We start from the raw sequence: 21600 nt of genomic DNA, 5'->3' as shown, positions 1-21600 counted from the left end.
GGTTGTTACTCCCACTACTTCCTGGTTCCAAAGAAGGACAAGGGCCTGTGTCCTATCTTAGACCTTCAGAAAGTCAGTTGCTTCCTCCGGAAGGAGAAGTTCAAGATGCTCACACTTGCTCAGGTCTTGTCTGCCCTAGACCCGCAAGACTGGTTGGTAGCGTTGGACTTGCAGGACGCTTATTTTCATATCCCCGTCCTGCCGGCCCACCGGCGTTACCTACGGTTCATCATAGGTAGGGCTCCCGGTTTTATGGTATTTATTTTTTGGCCATTTCCGTCTGTATTTATCCATATTTATTTTTTGGGCATTTTATCTGTATTTATCCACAATTTTTTTTTTGCAACAAGCAAAAGACGCCGCTTCAGCTAGTATTTTTCCACATTTATTTAAATTGACCCCATATTTATGATGGAAGCACAGATCCCTGCTTAAATCTTACTTTGGGCTCTTGTTAAATGGCGTTGCTAGTTCATAGGAGATGGAATAGGGTTTCCCAGCACCTGCATACCCTAACGGGTAACCAGAAACGCTCTAGAAATGTACCACTGATTGATTGACTGTAAGACGAACTAACAGCTAGGTTCAGAAAGGGCGGATTTCCTCCTTCCCGAGCACATGGCAATAAATATGTTGTTCCAAATTCTGTGATAACAGTGACGCTTTGGAAGTCAGACATATAGTGCTTTATAGCGCATTGCGCCTCGGGACTGCTATTTCTAGGACATGCAAGTAACATGTCTATGTTCTCTTCCCCTTTTGCTCTGTGCCCATGGTCTGCTCTCCACCTGCTACCCTTAGGCACTTGGTTTTATCAAAATAAATTCTGCCAGGTACATGATGCCTTCTTGAACAGTGGCTCTCGTACCAGTGCCAAGGTTAGCCCTACTATTGACCCAGAGTATGGAAAATTGGCATCCTATAGCACAGTAGGTTGGTGCGCCTGTTGTGTACACCAAGTGAGAAACACCAAGTGGGAACTCAGGCCATGTGATAAATTTTTTGCAAGGCTATTCCTCCTTCCAAGCTGCCCAAGGCTACTCCTCCTTTCATCTTTCCAAGATGCCTGGTACTTTCATGTGGTTTATTTTGCTGAGAAATAACATCCCAGCATGTTCCTTGGAGCTCTAACACTCCACAGCCTGCCAGGCTCTCAAAGGGTGTGACAGTTCAGGCGCGCAACAGCCATTCGCTGAATGGGATTCAGCTCCCCCCTTCCCTGTAGTGTGTTGCAGCCTGGGCGAAACAGCTTCCTGGACAGACACACAGCTGCAGAGTACTTCACAGCTCTTTAAAAGACCATTTATGCGTTAACGAGGCTTGTTGTTTTTCACCCCTTAGAGCCCCTGCAGCTAAGCTCTGCATATTGCTGGAAGAGTCAGCCCTCCCCAACCCCTGAAATGTTTAGTAGCCCCTCCTGAAATGTGGCTCAAGCTGCGCCTCTACTCTGACTGTCAACCTCCAAGAAACCCTTCCAGCATTCCTCTTGTGCCTTACAAAGCAGGGAAGGGAGGCGTGCCATGTTGTACTTTCCAACCACATTTCGACCCCCCCCCCTCGAAAAAACGGACTCAAAAGAGAAATTTCACAATTTGGAAACGGGACTGCTGGTGTAATGGGTGTCGAGGGAGATAAAATGAAGCCCCCTCACAATTATTATCTTGTCGGGTCCCTCCAGAAACTTCACATTCTCCTACAGAAGGTGAGACTCGCCGATCTTCAATACAGCTCTCCCCGCAAACTTCTCTGCGATCAGAAGCAATTAATCCTGCCATCTTCCAGGAAGGCCAGTGGTGAAATAACAGTACACACCGAAGTACAGCAAGCAACAGTGGGTATCCAGGGAGACAGGAGGGGCCCGGCCTGGCTCCATACTGGGGCGAGCGGCACAGGGGACCAGCAGAACTGGGCTAGGGAAGGGCGCAGCTGGCAAGCGGAGGCTGGGGTGCGAGGTGCACGAGGCCGTCTGCTACTAGGTGCACGAGGGCATGCGAGAGGCCCTGGGAGAGCGGAGTAGCGGCCCCAGCTCTTCCTGCTCCTCGCCGATACCTGCCGCTTTTCCTGCACTGCTGCCCTCTTACACTGGATACGTCCAGGATTGGCTCAGGGTCACAGCCGTCATTAAAAGACCCTGAGCCAATAGGTCAACAGTAGGTCACTAAAAGACCCTGATTGGCAGGAACTGAATGGAATTCCAAGCATCAGAAACAGATGCGTGGTGTGGCAACTCTGAAGCACGGCAGCGCGACAAAATGTACTAGTATTTCGCCGTTTCTAAATATAAATACAGACAAAGGAAAAATAGTTTTCCGTCTGTATTTATATGTAGAAATCCGTATAAACGGAAAACCGGGAGCCCTAATCATAGGCCACGAGCACTTTCAGTTCACTATGCTTCCTTTTGGCCTTACCAGAGCCCCTCGGGTGTTCACGAAAGGGATGGGGGTGGTGGCAGCTCATCTGCGCATATCAGGGGTTTCAGACTTCCCCCTATCTCGACGACTGGTTGTTGAAGGCGGGCTTGTCCCAGGCAGTCGTCTCCCACCTCCAGACTACAGCACACCTTCTGCATTTGCTGGGGTTCCCCATCAACGTGCCGAAGTCGCACCTGATTCCCTCTCAGAAGCTCCTCTTCAGCATAGCGGTTCCGGACACGTCGCAGTTTCAGGTTTATCCTCCCGAACAGCGAGTCTGGGACATTCAGGCTATGATTTCGATCTTTTGGCGCTTGTCCTGGGTTTCGGTCAGGATGACCTTGAGACTGCTGGGCCTCATGGCTTCCTGCTGACCAATCATGCCAGATGGCATATGCAGGCTCTGCAGTGGGACCAGAAGTTCCAGTGGGTGCAGCATCAAGGGGACCAGTCCAAGTACGTCCAGATCTCGGAGGGCATTGCACAACAGTTGCAGTGGTGGCTCACAAACCAGCGTTGGGTCAGAAGCAGATCCCTCTCCCTTCCACAACCGGAGCACACAGTGGTGACGGATGCATCCCTCTTGGGATGGGGTGGCCACATGGGAGAGGCAGAGATCAGAGGCCTCTGGTCTCCGGCATAGTCCAGGCTCCATATCCACCTTCTGGAGCTCCGGGTGATCCTACTTGCACTGAAAGCATTCCTTCCCTCTGTCAAAGGGAGAGTAGTGCAGGTGTTCACAGACAACACCACTGCCATGTGTTATTGCAACAAACAAGGCGGGGTGGGGTCGTGGACCCTATGTCAGGAGTCTCTGCGTCTCTGGACATGGCTGGAACGTCAAGGCATTTCATTGACGGTTCAACACTTGGCAGGTTCTTTGAACGCGAGGACGGACGAACTCAGCAGCAGGTGCATGATGGATCACGAATGGTGTGTTCACTCGGAGGTGGCGCAAGGTCTCTTTCAACAGTAGGGAGAGCCTTGATTAGATCTATTCGCCACCGAAGAGAACGTACAATGTCATCACTTCTGCGTGTTGGAATTTCCAAGGCGGAACTCGCTTGGCGCCGCTTTTCGTCACGAGTGGAGCTGCGGTCTATTGTACGCCTTTCTGCCTATACCACTTCTGCCCAGAGTGCTGAAGAAAATCAGGCTCGACCGGGCTCAAGTCATTCTTGTGGCTCCAGACTGGGCTCAAAGAGTTTGGTATCCCGAGCCACTCAGTATGAGCATGGTTCCCCTGATCCGACTGCCTCTTCGGGAGGATCTTCTGTCACAGCAGCAGGGGACGGTCCTCCACCCGAACCTGTCCAGCCTCCTCTTACATGTGTGGAGATTGAGCGGCGACAGCTGATTTCTTTTGACTTGCCTCCTGAAGTCTGTGATATCATTTTGGCAGCCAGGCATCACTCCACTAAATCGGTGTACGTCTGCAGGTGGAACAAATTTGTGGCATGGTGCACAGCAAAGGCTGTGGATCCCCTTTCTGCCCCTCTTTCAGAGGTTCTACTGTTCCTTCTTTCTCTGGCCCAGCAGGGCTCTGCTCTGGGCACTATTAAGGGCTATCTTTCAGCAATTTCGGCCTTTCTCAGGCTCCCTGGTCAGCCCTCACTTTTCAAGTCCCCTGTTGTAAATAGATTTCTCAGAGGCATTATTCACCTTTTCCCTCCTATTCCGTTTGTGATGCCAGAGTGGAACTTGAATCTGGTTCTATTTGATGTGCGCTCCCTTTGAGCTGTTTCACAACTGTCCTCTTCGTTTATTAACTTTGGAAACTGTTTTCCTGGTTGCCATCACCTTCGCTAGGTCCGTGAGTGAGCTCCTGGCTCTTTCTTTTAAGCCTCCTTTTCTGTCAGTCCATCCGGACAAGGTTGTGCTTCACACTCGTCCTTTCTTCTTGCCAAAGGTTGTTACTGCCTTCCACATTAGGCACACGATCACCTTGCCCACTTTCTTTCCGCCTCCGCACCCTTCCAGAGAGGAAGAGAGGCTCCACCGTCTGGACCCAAAACGTGCGCTCTCATTTTACCTGAATTGCACACAACGGTTCCAGGTGGATGACCAACTTTTTGTTTGCTACGAAGGCGCCAAGAAAGGCCAGGCTGCACACAAGAGGTCTATCTCCCGCTGGGTCGTCTTGTGTATCAAGGGCTGTTATTCTCTGGCTAAAAAGGAACCTCCGATGGCGTTGCGTGCCCATTCTACCAGGGCGACAGCAGCTACTAATGCATTAGGACGTTGTGTCCCCCCGCAAGACATCTGTCAGGCTGACACTTGGGCCTCGCTGCACACTTTTACTAAGCATTATTGCCTTGACAGTCAAGTCTCGAGAAACCGCTTCTTTGGCCGTTCTGTTCTCTGTGATTTTCTGGTGTGATCCTTGTTTGCAGACCCACCACCGGGGTTGGTATTGCTGGGGTATCTATTCTAAGGTAGGGAATCGATCACTAACGTGTTTCTTTCAGATGAACAAGTTACTTACCTTTAGTAACAATATATCTGTAAGAAACATTAGTTAGTGATAGATTCCTTACCGCCCCACCCATCCTCCCCGTTCTGCGGACTGATTTCTAGGGTTAAGGTCATCCCTTTCAAGGCCCTAGTTTCAGTGCACCAGTGGTCAGTATCTTGCAGGGCTCTGCGTTCCTGGCACGGAAAGTCATGTACAGAACTGACGTCCGCGCGTGTGGGCTCGTCTAAGTAGCTCCAGCGACATCATCCCGGTGCCAACAACGCAGGCGGCGCCGCACGACGATGCCTACAGATGCGCAGGGGTACTGCTGACAAAAAACTTTCCATATCCAGTCTGACGCCTTGGGGTAATTCTAAGGCAAGGAATCTTTCACTAACTAATGTTTCTTACAGATATATCGTTACCGAAGGTAAGTAACCTGTTCGTTATGTCGCCCAACAAAGCTGTCTCCCTCATGACACCTATCCAGGGCACCTGTTCTGTCAATTATAGCATCCCGGGCAAGGTTCGAATCACTGTCAATGACATAACTGGATGCACCAATTTCTATCAGCAAACGGTTCAGACTGAGAAAGAAAGTGTGTTTGGCTCCTGTAGGAGCATAAACTGAGCCCACACAGAGGACCTAATCTCCTATTTTGAGCTTTGCAAAAATATATCTACTAGCTGGATCAGTCGCAGATGTGTGAATTAGAATAGCTACACCACACTTCCGTGTATTGTTCTCATTAGGAGGGATTTGTGTTGTCAGCCCACAGTGAATTACTGTTCCCACCGATAACAAGTGAGTTTCTTGCAGAAGAGCAATATCAGTTTTTTTTCGCTTGTAGATAGGAGAGTACTTTCTTGCGTTTAATAAAGTGCGTAAGACCCTGAACATTCGAAGAAATAATGCATAGTGGATGAGAAGCAGAGGAAATGTTCACAGCCATGTGTATGTTATCAGAGAAGAAGTCAAAGTAGGTGTATAGGCGTTAAGACAAGAATCAGTGTAGGGGATAATAAGGGGTCAAAGAAGTAAAGAAAACGGTTCCAGGCGAGAGAGGTGTAAGAGTCCCTTTTTAATGTTCAGGAGAATAAACAAAGAAACAAAAATAGAAGAAATTAAATAATAAAAGGACTAGGAATAAAGGAAAGAAAGAAAAAGAGAAATAAGGGTAGATATACTGCACAGGAAAAAGTACAATATAAGGGGAACAGAACTGTTCTCTGTGGGTTCTAGCTTTCGGGTCATGTGCGCCGGGGGAACGCGACACAGCGCAAAGCATGGAAAGTGTCATAGGTATGGCAAATTATAAACAGTATTAAATGAACTTGATAATTATGAAAATGAGTAAATATGCAGGTATTATGAATTAATCTGAATACAGTGTACCAAAGTAATTTATTAGGCAATCAATTTTGACCAATTGTACTTAAATAGAAATCGAAAAAAGATAAGGAAAGAATGACGAGGGTAGAAGGAATAGCAAAAGAAAAGAACAACCTATTTAAGCTTCCCACTGTTATGATCTGAAAGAATCTGAAGAAGGAAAGAAGTAAATCTGAAGTATTTGAAATTTAAGATATAGCCTATATAAAGGACAGTTCGACTGCACATAAATAATAATAACAATAATTTAAACATCAATCTAGGTGAATAGCATATTATCGAAATAATATAATAAGGAGATAATATCAGTAATACTTATTGGAAAGATAGATAAAAAAGAAAGTATAAAAGAAAAGTAAAAGGAAGTAGTATAAAGAATACAAATCATAACCTTAAGACAGTAATTTATATTCGTAGTATTTCAAAAAATCGAAGCAATATTAGTAATAATGGGGTGAACAGAGAAGATAGTAGAGGAAATATATATTAAATACAACTGTTGTGATACCTAAATACAATATGCCAAAATAATCTATTACGTAAACAATTTAAAGTAAGTTTACGTAAATAGAAATAGAGAGGAGGAAAAAAGAGTAGATGGAAAGGATATAAAGAATGATGAAAGAAAAGAAGGATAATACTCATCAACTTCAAACGTTGTGCTCTAAAGTGGTTTGGAAAAGTAAAGAAGGAAACCTAAAGATTTAGATCATTTGAAATTGGAGATATAACTTATGTAAAAGGCAACTAAACAGTACCTAGATAACATTAACAGTAATATAAACATTGGTCTAACTAAATAGTATCGTATCATATCTATAATATCTAAATTACAAAAAAAAGTAAATATTATAATAAGGAAGCAATATAAGAAATACTTATTATCAATAATTAATAAAAAAAAGGGGGGGAAGAGAGAAGATCTAAGAGGAAGGTGCAAGAAAATAGTACGAAAAATATTATGCATAACTGTAATATGTGTGAATACTAAAAGAGAAAAGTTAAAGAAAGGTCAAGAATAAATTCACATATTTTAAAAGAGTCTAGTACAAGCATTATACAGCGAGTAATGCAGCATTGAGTACATAAATATGTCGATACTTATCAGATCATGACTTCAATAAGTAGTAGAATATAACTCTCCTATCCGTTCTTCAAAATTTCAATAGTAAAGTAGTAAATTAAGTTCAAGGAACATGGTCGTCAATTGATGGTTGAGGCTTGAGTGGAGAGCGTGATTTGTCTCTATCTCTTTCCTGCGTTAGAGCAGCCACTGCCTGTAGAACTTGTGTTCTATCACCAATAGAGCATTTGTGCCTGTCTGGATCTCCTCCCCTATTTTGGGAACTACCTGGGTTACGCTGGATTTCAGGAATCTTTTTTGAGGTTGGTGAGGAAAATGAAGATTGGATCTCTGGTAGGGAGTCGGTATGCTCCATATGTTGAGGAGAGATGTTGTCCAGGAAGCGTTGAAGGTCATCCGGATTAAAAAGTCTTTGGATACTGCATCCTTAGTAATTTGCAGTCGTGCAGGTTCAAAAAGACCATATTTGATGTCTAATTGACGTAAGTGAGGTCGGAAAGCAAGAAAAGCTTTACAACTGTCATTTGTTTCTCTTGAAAAGTCTGCAGACATTCGAATTTCATGACTCTCAAATAAATATGGACCATGTGTACGTGCCGCTACGTTTAGCTGTCGAGCTTGTTCGTGACGCAGGAAGCAAACAATAAGTGTACGTGGCTGTGTAATCCTTCCTTCTTTAGGAGAACCAATACAGTGTGCTCTCTGCCTTCCGGAAATCCAAAGAAGCGCACATTGTTCCGATTATTTCTATCTTCCAAATATGTCACTTTGCTTCTTAAGAAGAGAAGTTCTTGGTCTCGGTCTGGTATATTATGGAGATAATTCTCAACTTTAGTTACACGGTCATTGAGACCATCAAGTCTATTCTAGAATCCTGCAATGTCAGCACGTATGGATTTAGTCTCCGCCGCAAGAGCAGATATAGATGTCTCCATACCTTCCAAGCATCGTCCAACAGCAGTAATCTTGTGTAGTATTCATTCCATAGTAGGGTGCGGTGCAGACACCATTATAGGATTAGATGACGTTTGAGCCGTGGAAGTAGCTTTGCTGGTTTCTGAGTTAGAGCAACTCTGGCTTAATATTTCATAGTAGGTGGGTTGTTTTGAAGATATACTGGAAGCTTTTCCAGAAGGCATTCTAGATTGTCGTGTAAAAGTCTTTGACGAATAAGTAGATTCTTTACTGCTGTATGAGTTTCTTGGGTAGGGCTTTTGGTACTAGAGTAAGGATATCACAGCTGTGTCTATGATTTTATACTGACACGCATAAAACACGTCAGAGCAGCATCAGTAGTAAACACCGTTGCATATGATAACGTTTTATTAGCATTATTCAGCTTGCACTCTAACAGCAAAATGATAAAATATCAAACTGGCATATTCACTTCAATAGTTAAATTATAGTGTTTTGTTACCTCCTCAAATTTATATCATGCAGTGAAAGTAAGTTCAGGCTCATAAAGCTCCACATAATATGCTGCAAATTAGTGAATCAGCCCACTCTTGTTACTTGACACAAAAGAAGAGCGCACTAAAATAAGGAGTGTTATTAGGCATAGTCTGTTTTAGTGATAGAATTTCAGAAGGATTTGAAAAAGTTTCCCACTAGAACAGTTTAAACTTTCATATAGACAGTTGTAGACGATGTATAAATACCACAAATATTCCTTTTAAGCTGCTGAAAGTGCACAATATGACTGACTGAAGTCAGTCAGTCAAGTAAGCTTTATTCGGTTGAAACAAAGCAACCATAAAAGCACAGTACAAAAGACAAAATACATCAGATACAATAGATAAAAGAAGCAACACCAATAAAAAAGTAATTACATTGAGGCATCAAACATAACTCATTAAGTATAAAGGAGAAGCACCCCTCAATTCTCTTAGTTTAAACAATGTGCTCCTAGCAGCTTTTCAATACAAAAAAATTCCTCCACTTCAATTCTCCTAATGTAAACAATAGACTATACAAATACAAATCGTTTATGCAGTTCATCATGAACAGGCCCCAACAGCAATGGTAGACTCTTAGCAGCATTACATATAGTATCGTTTGACTTGGACAATTTATAGTGACAAAGTTAAAAACAGATAGGCTTCAGAATGTGCAAAAGAGCAAAATGCATAGATGCCTACTTTAGTAAGGGCCGTCCCTGAGCTTAGAGTCGCTGGTTGTCATTATCATTATTAACAAACCATTCAGAAATCGGATTAGCAAGTCAGTACACCAGATCAATAAATGAGAATAACGCAAATCGATTATGAATGGGTATGTTGTAGCTACTGGATACAGGGCCTCTGCTACCCATACAGTAGTTCTTTTCTACATTTGACCTTACAGGAGGCAGGTATGTGGTTCTAGGGTAAACGTGGCATAGTTCCCAGGTTACTATTGGGCCGTCACCTATTTGTGGCTGCCAACTTTGCAAATATGGAACGACATGGGAATCCCTAAAATTTACTGTAACCAGGTCACCAGGTATGTCTTTCGGTAGAGAGCCTAACCACCCCACCCTTCTGACATTTAAGATTTTTCCGTAGATGTTCGGTGGAAGGGGTCTATTTTTGGTTAGCCAGAAAGATACCTTATTTACCAATTCCGGTTGTCCTTCGATTTTGCCATTGGTAAGTTCAGGGACGCCTGAGAGGATGCACACAAATGGTGCCGCCTCCGGTGGCAGATCTATTTGTTTAAGCTTTCCTTGCATGTTACCATATTTGAAAGATATCCCCTCTGTGGGCGTGGATTCTTTGGACAGCCCTACTCTGGTAGTGGGTCTCTGGACTAATGGGGAGTATGATGTTACATACTGAGTATTTAATTTTAATTATGTTATTGGGGCAACTGAGTGAATTTAGGCAGTATTACTTTGTGCAGGGGTGTTGGGGGAGTCAGTAGTGACTAGGGACTCTGATTGCTTATATCCTACCATTCTTTTTATAAGTATCGAATTTGCCCTGGTTGTTTCCTCTATACTTGTGATCTTTTCCCCTATTACCTTGATTCTATTTGCCAGCAGGGATATTAAGGATTTGACCAGAAGTTCAATCTGGACCAGTAAGTCAGATGATATAGTGGATACAGGGGATTCCAGGATTGTACATGCCTTGGGTGTTTTTGGGGTGTTGCTAATAACCGAAGGGGGACTTAAATACAATTTTTGTTTTTTTTCTAGTCTTCCCCTTTGTTTGGCACCTTTGCGCTTTCTAGTAGCAAAGGGGACCGGAAGGTTCGCTATCAAGTGGGTATAGTCTTTAGCTCGTAGTGAAGGGGGGGTATCAAGATGGCTTACATTCAGTTCAGATGATGTACTAAGCTGGGGACTTGTGTTTCCCGTTACACATGTAGGAGCACCGGTTAGCTCGTTTCCCTCCTCAACATTGGTGCATATAGTTTTACCGATCTGATCTAATTCCTCCAGTAATGTAGAATTTTGAGTTTGGTCTGCTGCTACCAGAGGAGATTGGATACTAGATGTGGGTGCTATGGAAAGACTTTGTTCTACTCTCTCTATTTCGCGTTTGATTGCCAATTTTGTCTTAGTTAAATAGTTGTCCAATGTCCCCTTCCGTGGCCCCCCTGAGAGATGGTATTTTTTGGAACCCCTTTACCAGTCATAGTGCGGCTTGCTTATGTGTATGTAGCAGTGTGGAGATAACAAGAAAGACACTTGAGCTGGTCGGGCGCGTAACTTAATGACCAAGAGTAGTCCTTTAGGGTGAGCCAAAGTGTAGGTAAATTCAATCAATATATTGGGTTAATTCGGTTTACCTCCTTTTTCGTACGAAAATCAGGCGAGAGTCAAATAGGGTGGCCCTGCCCGGCCTCTGAGAGCCACAGAGGGCCCTCCCTTTGCCCAGGCTTAGCCCGGCGCAGACCCGCGCGCGATCCCGCGACGCGGGGGCAGTTCTCCCTCTTATGCGCCTCCTGGCACTGAAAGTATGGGCGTCGTCGGCTTCCGCTGCTGTGCAGGCTGGGACTTGTGGTCTGGGACCCTGGTCCCCCTCCGCTCAGCGGCCGCTCAGGCGTGGTGGTGCGGCGGCGGGAGGGAGACGAGCAGACGGCAGGACTGGCGAGCAAGGAAACAAGATGCAGTGTCCCTTCGGGTAATGTACAGCGACACCCCTTTCTTGCAGTAACCCCCCAGACTGAAGTAGAATGAAGCATGTAACTTTTCTTTATAAAGTTGCTGGCACAAATTACTGAAGGGCTAATGTTGTAGAACCGGAAGTCTAATGTTATAAGTAGCTCACATAGATTGCCTCATCAGCATAGTTTCCGTGTTTTGTGAGGTGTTATTCGTTCAATATATGAGTCAATTCATTTCACAACTGTAGACTTCCACCGTTATTTACTTCGGCGCTGCTGCTCGGGGCTCCCAACAGCGCTGAGCTCCAGCTCTAAGTGGCCATCTTCTTGCGTGGCCAGACCACGCCCCCCCCTGCCCTTCTGATTATTGATCACTGCTTCCCAATTGCCAAAAGTACCATAACCTTTTCCAATACTGCACAACCCTTGAAGGATACTTTTCCTTCCAATTGAGTGAAATACATAATCTAAATAGAACTACAACAATATATCCAAATGTCCTAAAATTCCCTGATATATTACCATCCGTCCCCAGCATAACTCACTGACCTGCCAATTGCATAATACCTGCTAAGACTATCGAAATTAGTTTTTCAATTTCACAGCAATAATTCCACTGCTTCGGGCAGCTCATTAACCTATTTATATGATTGACTAATTTTCTGTCACAACCTGGACATTTGGAATGTTCATTTAAATGTAAATGTAAATTGATACTTGTATAGCGCACTACTCACCCGCAAGGGTCTCAAGGCGCTTGTACGAATACCGCTGTGGAACCCATCCTGGCTTTCCCTGTGAGGCGTCCACTCCTGGGCACCCCCAAGGTGGAGGCCAGGCATCCTTAGCGTTGTGGGGGCCGTTGTGGAGATTAAGCAAGCTATTGCCCAGAGTTGCAGAGTGGGACTCCATGATTGGAATAGGCACCGAGGCGAGAACTATCAGGTCCGTGGAATTTTGAGCCCAAGACCCGCCGGGGCGGGGATTTGAACCCTGGTCCCGGGCTAGACCTCTGCATCAGGGTCTGCCGCTCTAATCATTGAGCCACACTTTCCACTGCATTTTCACCTCTAGAGCGTTTTGGTTGTACAGCAGAGCCTATTAATCACTTAAGATTATTGAAGCCGCAAATATGAGCACTAAACGAGTCATTTTTTATAGCTGTTTTAGTGTCGCTCAAATTCACAGCATGTCCTAGTTTATTGTTCCATTTTTCTTTGTGTTTATTATTATTATTATTATTGTTATTATTATTATTCAGCATTTATAAAGTGCACAGCTACCCTAGGTCACCCCCAGCGCTAGCGGCTGAACAGAGAAAAACAAGTTGGGTATGGGGCCAATTGTTGAAATAACCAGGTTTTAAGAAGTTTACGAAACGGAAAAGGGTGGAGTTTGACGCAAAGGTGTGCAGGTAGTGTGTTCCAGAGTTTTGCAACATTATAGGAAAAGGATCTTCCTCTGCTTCTTACCCTCCTAATTTTGGGAACGACCGCAAGATTGAGATTAGCCGATTGCAGGCCTTTCTTTGGGCGATAGAGGGTGATGAGGGAGCTGCTGATGGCAGGGCCAGTTCCCCACATGGTCTTATGGGCCATGCAGAGAGCCTTGAATTTTACTCTTTCGGGGATTGACAGCCAGTGTAGGGTCTTTAGGGCTGGCATGGCTGACTGAGTTTTGGGAATCCCGAGCAGCATCATGGCGGCACAATTCTGTGCGACTTGGAGCTTCCTTAATGTTGCTTTGAGAGCTCCTAAGTAGAGAGAGTTGCCGTAGTCCAGTCTCTATAGGACCAAGGCCTGAATCAGGATTCTTTTTGCAGCCATTGGAAGGAGAGGTTGGACCTTCCAAAGTAGTTTGAGTGTACCAAAGCAGGCCCCTGTCACCCTCACTGCTTAGTGGTCAAACTTGAAAGAATTGTCTAACCAACCGCCCAGACTTTTTATCCAAGTTTTGGGACTTGGGCCATATCTGTTTAAGATCCATGCTGGAGTTGTTACCTAGGAGCATAAGTTCTGTTTTCCCTCTGTTAAATTTCAGACAGGAGTGATCCATCCAACAGGCCACTTTCTCCAGACATGTTTCAAAATCGGAGGGGAAGTTACGGGGACCATTAAGAGTGATGACCAGCTGCGTGTCATCTGCGTAGGTGACAATTTTTATCCCATGAGGCAAGATGATATTAGTGAGTGGACGCATATACACGTTAAATAGTGTGGAGCTCAACGAGGATCCCTGCGGGATACTCATTTTCAAAAGACGCAGAAAAAAATTGTCATATCCTACATATATTCAACGTCCCATTTCGCCCCAAAACATGTCTCTACGCGGTGTTGAACTAACGGTGTAATTTGTTATCCCAAATTTATTCAAGAAATCTCTGATTTGCATATACTTAAAGAAATTGTGCTTCAGAATAAAAAACTAATTTTCTATCTCCAGAAAAGAGTTTAAAACTCCATCTTTTATTATCTGTCCTAGCCGTTTTACTCCATATCTTACAAATACCTTATAATATGAATTATGGAAATTCTCAGTAAATGCTAATAAGCTAGGTATAAGCGTTCATATCGGAGACTGTATAGTGGTGTCTGATTGGCCTCCATATTAAATAGGCATCTTTGCAACCATCAATCTGACACTTTTAAAATATCCTGGATCAAAATGTCAAAGCAGTGCACCGTTATCAGTTATACCAAAACACATCTGATACTTCATTTGGCATCTCCCTGTGTCATGCTCTGATATTAAACTGTGCATTTTTTAAAGCCCTATAACAGTATTTACAATCAACACCATTTTACCTTTCTGCTGCTTCTGCACACAACACATAACTGTTGTTTTAGCTTTCAGCCTAGTAGAGTGTTTTGATTCACACAAGAATAATATGGTGTTACTCTGATATCAGCTTTGCTTAGTGAGCTGTGTCTGTACAGTGAGTGCTGAAGCCTTCAAGGATAACTCGACACAGTGGTTGTTGTGAGGTCTGATCTTCGCACCTTCCTAGACATAACATACATGCAGCTGCAGCCAAATTCTGGCTTTAGGCGCGTTTTATATTGCTTTACACAAGGGCATACACACACACACTTGATGGTGCTTCGCATGCAGAGAGCTGGTAGAAGATGATGTGAACCCTTACCACTAGGATCTTGAGGTATGGCGTATGGGGCCGCCCTGCTAAAACCCAATGAGACCTTCTTAGATATTATATAATATACTAGCTAGGGAGGGTAAGAATTAGGTGTAGTTTAACCCTATTCATTTTAGCGTTTGAGCATGCCATCACCTTTTGTATTCTATGGACTAGTAACTATGCTGATTAGTTTGCTTCTTATAATATGTCTGCTTGTATTAGCTAAGATACTGCCTTTGAGAACACTGCATTAGTAAATAAATATTTCAAATGTGCACGCATCCTCATTTACTCCTTGTTCTGGATTGAAATGATTGTATAACGAAAGAGTGTTCATGTGTTCCACGTTACCTGAGGTATTCTAAGTCCCTGTTCTGGTTTGTCTAAGCATTGGGAGTTTGTAATAACCAATGAGACACTGTAGCTAGTCTGGTAGGGGATTTTGGGTACTAAGGTGAGTTTTGGTACACCCTAATTCACTGAGGTTCCAAGTATCTATGCACAGTTCTGTAGGAGAACGGAATCCCTGCGACAATGGTTATTGATTATCCAACTGATCTAAGGTAAATGTCAAAAAAATGTGGTGACCCAGGGCATCCCTGTCCAGTTCCTCCAATAGTTATCAGTTGTGAGGCCATACCCATAGTTGTTACCTTAGCCATAGGATACAAATAGCGAGCCTTTGTCTTTGTGGAGATTTACATTTGTCTAAGCACCGTCTATAGGAATCTCCAGCAGACCACTTTTTTAATATTTCTAAATGTTGTGATTTACTTTACAAAAGAAACCTTTCTTCTGTTTTTCTCGTAGGCGCTGTCCTTTTTTGCTGTTCAGTTTCTGAATGCAGTGGGTGATCTGCTTGACCTGATCTCTATGATGTTCCCGGCTTTCAGTGTCGACTGGCATTCACTTAGCAAGGAGCAGGCAAGGCAATACCGATGGGAAATTGGCCACTGTTCTGCACTCATTAAGGTGAGCTAGGGAGCATGGATAACATTGACTGGGCTGAGATTATCAGATGACTCTGTGTCACCAAAACACTTTTACAATCCTGACCTTTGATTGTACAAATCATTGCTTTCAGGTGCAACAATAGTAACACTCTCACAATGCATTGATTTTGTAAAATGAAAAGCAACCTGTCCCGTTGACATGTTATCTGATAACTCTAACCTTTCCACCCTGATTTGCCTATAATTTGCACAGCTTACTCGTTTTTCACTATGAACTGTAGGCACTTGTAAGGAGCTCAGGCATTCCCATACCATGTGCTGCAACCCCCAGTACCGACAATGCATTGCCTAAGATCCAGTTGTGAGTTCCATCGAGATGGGTAATCAACATAGGGCTTGGGCACTGTCATTTGTGATGCCATCTTTGGAGTCGTGTAGGATCTTATGAGCTCTGTATTGGGGGAGTCGCAGTTGTATAAAAAAATTCGAACTTGAAAAATTAAGTGAGCATTACATTTTGAATCCTGGCCATTTGAGATCTTTAGGGAATTATTTTGTTTTCTATGTTTGTTCCTTGGGTTTTGATATGATATACTTGCACATATACCTCTGTGTTGCCTATATCCATGCCATCAGTGCTTGAGGAACACAGGCTTTGGCCAAGCCCTGTAAGCACTGGGTGTTCAATGTGGCCTATGGCCATATGGCGATATGTGGTGCCTGGTTGTCACCCAGCCCCCCCCCCCACCCCCCCCCCCATTAGATTCTGTAGGGCTAGGCTTCCTGGCTGTACCCAACGGACAACAGAAGTAGAGTGTGGCCTTTGGTCCCAACCTTCTCCCAACTCTACTTCCTATTTTGTCTGTTAGGCATGGGAATACCCCCACCAGTAGGCTGAGGCCATCAGCTACATCTTTGGCCTGGCCTCTGCCTGCACTACCTACCTCGAAAGCTTGTTGGGATTTGTCTTCAGCCACCTCTAGGTGGCTGTAAGCTTTGGAACACTTCCTTTGCCCTGTTCCATTACGTTCAGTATCCTCAAAGCTTAAAACATTTCTTTCATTGTCAGTAAAGGTCTGTAGAACAGAGCAATCTTTTGAGACTTCAGCAATGTTTGTGATCGAATTGGTCTGTTTTTTTATATTGTGTTTTGTGAAAATATATCTAACAGAGATAAGCTTTTTATACCTGATCTTTTTTATAGCAAAAATAAAGATTTATGACTTTCTTAGATTACGTTCTGAGTTTCTAATTGGTGCTGGCTACGTGGATGTTGATTGGAGGCAGTAAGCGAGTGGTGTGCATATAATAAACATAGCCCAAAGGGATCATTGTTTATACTGTTTTTGTGAGCTACAGAAATGTAACTCGCCTTCATCAAATCCCAAAGCAAGGCTTAGGAACTCACCCATGGTGTCTCTGATGAGATTACACCACTGATGACATCACCTGCCATGTCAGCATTGACAGGACAGAGTTCTTTCTCTAGGTTTAGTTTGGGGGTATCTTTATATTGAAAGGGCTGCTGCTTTCTTCTTTTTTACAATTATAGCATTTCTATAGTGCTTCATATCCCCGATGGGGTTTCAAAGTATTCTCATGTGCATCAAGTTACTGGGAGCTGTTTCAGAGGGTGTAGTTTGAAATGAGATGGTTCAGGTTGAGAAATAATTATTTGCATTCGAGCAGGGATCAATTGCCTTATCTTAGCCATGTGAACCGGGCAGAAGTCTTAACCAGTTTGAACTTTTTTGAAGGACCGGTTGTTCAAGATCAGCCCTAACCTAGATCCAAGAGCCCTATCTTAGTGGTATATAGTTATTGTTGATGGGAGAAGAGGGGTTTATGGCCGTGAATGGCAACATAAGTTATGTACTGTTCTCAGAAAGTGAAATGTGTGGGCACAGCAAGCCAACCTAACGACTGAAGGATAGTTTAAATATGAATATCAATGTTTGAATTAAGGACTCACAGGTGTAGTCTGCATACCCTGTAGCTCATGAATCACATGAACAGAGGCTCCACGATACTCACGTTGGCATAGTCTAGATGCGAGAGCAGAGTGTTGATGGTGGCTGAACATTTTGAGGAAAATTTAGTTATCAGGGAAGATATATGATAGGCATCTCATTGTGTAGAACCGTAAGTGGAAGAGTAAAGTTACCATCTGCCCCTAGATTCCTTAATTACTGTGAAGAGGAGTCCAGTTCCTTTGGCCATCTGAAAGCCAGGTTGCAGGTAATCTATTTAGCACAGGCTCAAATCTCACACTATTGACACGTACATTAGCTGAGACATGCATTGCCCAAATGAGACAAGAATCCGTCAAATTGGTTTTCAGTTTTAATATAATTTACGTATCACCTGCCAGAATATAGCATTTTGAATTGAGGAAAGCCATGAGGTCCAGTAGAGTGGTAATGTAGATAGTAAAAAGAAGGGATGAGATGCCAGACCTTAATGAGGAAGTGATAGTATGAGAGATCTGTTAGAGAGGAAGGAAGCAATCCAGCAAAAGAGTGTGTTCAGTACTCCGTACATTACAGCGCTGTGAAAGAAAGAGAAAGGAGATGCAAATAGATGGTGTTTGAGAGGAATACGAGTTTGTGGAAGCAAGAGTTGAAGGGTGAGAGATTGCAGGAGCAAGGAGAGGCGAGTAGAAGGGCTGTAAAAGGTAAATGGAGGTTGAGATCGAGGTGGGAGTGATTAAAGGGGTGACATATATTTGTGAAAAGCAGAGGTGCATGTGTGTTTATAGTGATAGTGGAGGAGGAGAGTGGTAAATAGAGGGATAAAAGGATGATTTACGACTAAGAATGGAGTGAATGCCAGAGAAATGGGAGGTGGAGCAAGGAGGTTTTAATTAATGGGAGAGGGATGTGAGGTGGTTGAAGGTGAAAATGGACAGAAGAAATATAATCATGTGAAAGCAAAGAGTTGTCCGTAGTAAAGTCAACGGTTATAGAAGGCGAGACGAGAGAAGGTGGTGAGTATGGAGAGTAAGGGAAGATGAAAGGAAGCAAGAGGAAAGAGAGAGGTGAAAGATAGGTAGTGTGAATATGCATGAAGAGGAAAATATAGTGTTTGGTAGAGCAGGATGGAAAGCGGGAATAGGAGGTGCATGTAGGGAAGCAGCCATGAAGTAGGTTTGCCGTGCATAGTAAGCATTATTTGTGTCTTGCTGATGACACCATAAGACATAGACCCTGAAGCAAGCAATGGCTCACGTAAATCAACCAAAAATACTGGTGGTTATAGAAACATCCAGATGCTTTCAATTGAATCTTAAATGTACAGAATTTGACCCTGGGCGTGTGGAACCAGATTTTGGAATTACAGATATAGTTATTATTAAGTGTGACGAAGATGGTTCCCTAACTCTGAAGCACTTCCATTCCTTGTAATGTGGTTTAGGTAAAGTTTATTAAAATTTTGAGATTTGTATTGTAGCACCAGAAGCTTCAGCTACTAGAGCCACGTAAATACTTAACCAGGCAGAAGTCCATTGAAATATGATCATTGCATCTGAGTCAGTGAAATTTCAGCTCTGAAGTAATTTGGGTCTTAGCTAGGTTGTGGTCCATTTTAGGTTCCTGGGATTTGAGATGTGGTGATTAGATCTGGAACAGTGGAAGCACAACTACCAGGACAAGTTGGATATTTGATTGGTGAAAGAACACTGGCGGATTCATTTTGAGCTGGTACGGAAAGGATTCATTATAGTGTGTCTGTAGTGGCAGGATAGTTCTTTGATCAGGTGCACTCAGTTCCTTGGTATACAATGGGTCTAAATGTTTGAAATAAGAGTGTGGTCCTTAAATGTTTGACAGCAGAATCTGAGCCACCATGCCTGCTTGGATATTTTGTTAGGTAGAAGTCTAGAGGTTCCAGTTTTTAAATTGGGAGTATTGAACTAGAATTGAATAAGCAGATGCTCCGGTACCAAACAATCGTGTGATTATTAGGTCAAGGACCGATCATTTTAATTAAAAGAGATATTGATTGGAGTCTGGAGCAGGAGGTGCCCAGCTTCAAGGGATAGTTGTTGCTGACAGTGCACATTTATGGTGGAGCTTCTGGTTATACAGTTTGGTAGAATGATGTCTCCCCAAAAACAGTGTAAACACCCCTGTTGTTCAATATCTTACACTATAAGCTATGAAGCCAGAACCCAGGAGTATTAAGCGGACAGAGTGCTGGCCGTTATAGGCTGGTGAGCAGCCGATAGAAAGCAAACTGGTTTCACTACCTTTAAGTGCAGAGCTAGCCGAAACTGCACTTTGAAGTCCTCTTTTTCCTGCGAAAATGGCACCTTCAAGTAATTTTTCATTGAACATTGACAGAGGCTCTAACAGAAATGATCTTTTATTGGAGGAGTTCCAAACTAAATGCAGAAACCTACTTTTTTACCTCCATAATGAGGTGCTCTCTCCCTTCTGCACAATACAGTGCAGCAAGTTCCCTGGCTGCACCACTTTGCCTGAACCAATAGTAAATGTGCCCCTCTGTGTGTAATACACATCAGTTTGAAGCAGATTCGTCTCTTCACCGGAAAATATTAGATAAGGTCCTATGACAAGCTGCAGGCGGCCTATATTGTGAGTTTTCTGCAAACCGGCATCTATATATTGAGGGTGGTACAGATATATAATTTTCAGATATTTCAGCCGTGCATATACAAAAGGGCTGAACACAACCATACCCTGCAGGAAAGCTAGCTCCTACAAGAGTTTTCTCATAATCTTTTATAAATGGAAACATTTCACACAATCGGCCCGATCTGTGCGGCTATTGTTTTATTTATTTATGTTTTTATTGTTGCATCATGGCCCTTTCTGCCTGTTTAAGATGCCATGCTGCACAGTAGCTGCATGTAAATTGGTAGCTGGGCAGTACGTGTGCATTTTATTTTTTGCATGGTGATATTGATTATTTGGGTGTCTTGATCACTCTGCCCTATTTTAAATATAATGGTTCTGTCATTGGCAACCCATGTCATTGATTCTGGTTTATATGCCTCAGATTAGGTGTAGGTGGAAAGTTAGAAAGATAGACCACGCTTATGTCCTTCTATGCAATTCACCACAATTTTCACTTTAAGATTTTCTTTACAGTTCGGTTTTCTCTAGTGTTTTGAAGAGGTAGTCTAGGTTACACACAGTCTTTTGTTGCAAGGGACATGGCTCTAATGTATGGAGCTAGAATAAGGATGACCAGTTTTTCACCATCTGATTGAAAACGAAAATCTTGGCTTTAAAAGGATTGAGCTTTAGCATGTTTTGACTCACTGAATGCTAAGCTTGGTTATACATGCCTGATACCTGCCAGCTAAGTCACTCTCCATATGCCAGAGTCTGACTGAAATTACGACATGTCTATGAATCCTATCTTTCCAAAGAGATGTACCATGGGCAGCATATATGTTACAAAAAACACAGGGGGCAGTGCTTACCCGTGGATAACGGGCATTTCTAGAGAAACCCCCCCTGTCTGAACCAATCCTCTTGCCCTTAAAGCAAGGCAAGTCTTAGAAGCAAACCCTTCTGTGGAATGTCCCGTTGGAGGTTATCGTCTGACAGCTACCATCCCAGGAAGTGATTCCCTCGGCAGAGTGTGATTAGAGCTATTTAAGAAATGGTACAGATCAACTCAGAACATGTGCTGGCTATGAAATAGATGTTCATCTCAGCTCGGAGCACTGCATGACACTTCCAATGTCTCTCCATAGTGGGAAACATATGCTCGCAAAAGCTGATTATATTAGCTATTGGCCTTTTTCATGAGTAAGCAGAATTAATAGAAGCACACCCTTTGTATGAACGCTAAAACTGAACTCATTATGTAGTTTCACCGCTTTTTTGCCTATCTGCATTTCAAAAGGCTTTTCAGCCTTTCTGATTTCGAGTGATATATAGTTATTGTGACTCTTTTTAAGTGAATGTAATTTGTAGGGCCTGTATCTCTGGATATTACCAGGGTTGTGAATTTCATAAAGCTGAAGCAAGGGAGAAACCAGAAAATTTTGAAACTAATTTGCATGGAGATATCGGAGGGACACTTAGTGATAGCCACA

The 21600-nt window shown here is 43.3% G+C and overlaps 1 protein-coding gene across 2 annotated transcripts in view; it reads left to right on the top strand.

Annotated features, from left to right (window-relative positions):
• PLBD1 (phospholipase B domain containing 1) overlaps positions 1-21600 on the top strand; it is a 259209-nt gene that overhangs the window by 109100 nt on the left and 128509 nt on the right. For both annotated transcript variants that reach the window (XM_086957557.1, XM_086957567.1), the window contains exon 5: positions 15385-15546. In XM_086957557.1, the coding sequence (XP_086813683.1) occupies positions 15385-15546 (162 nt within the window). The remainder of the gene's footprint in view (positions 1-15384; positions 15547-21600) is intronic.

Source organism: Lissotriton vulgaris, chromosome 1_1, assembly GCF_964263255.1.
Source record: "Lissotriton vulgaris chromosome 1_1, aLisVul1.2, whole genome shotgun sequence".
NCBI lineage: Eukaryota > Metazoa > Chordata > Amphibia > Caudata > Salamandridae > Lissotriton > Lissotriton vulgaris.
The sequence above is the reverse complement of the archived record's forward strand: the minus strand, read 5'-3'. Positions and strand labels throughout refer to the sequence as shown.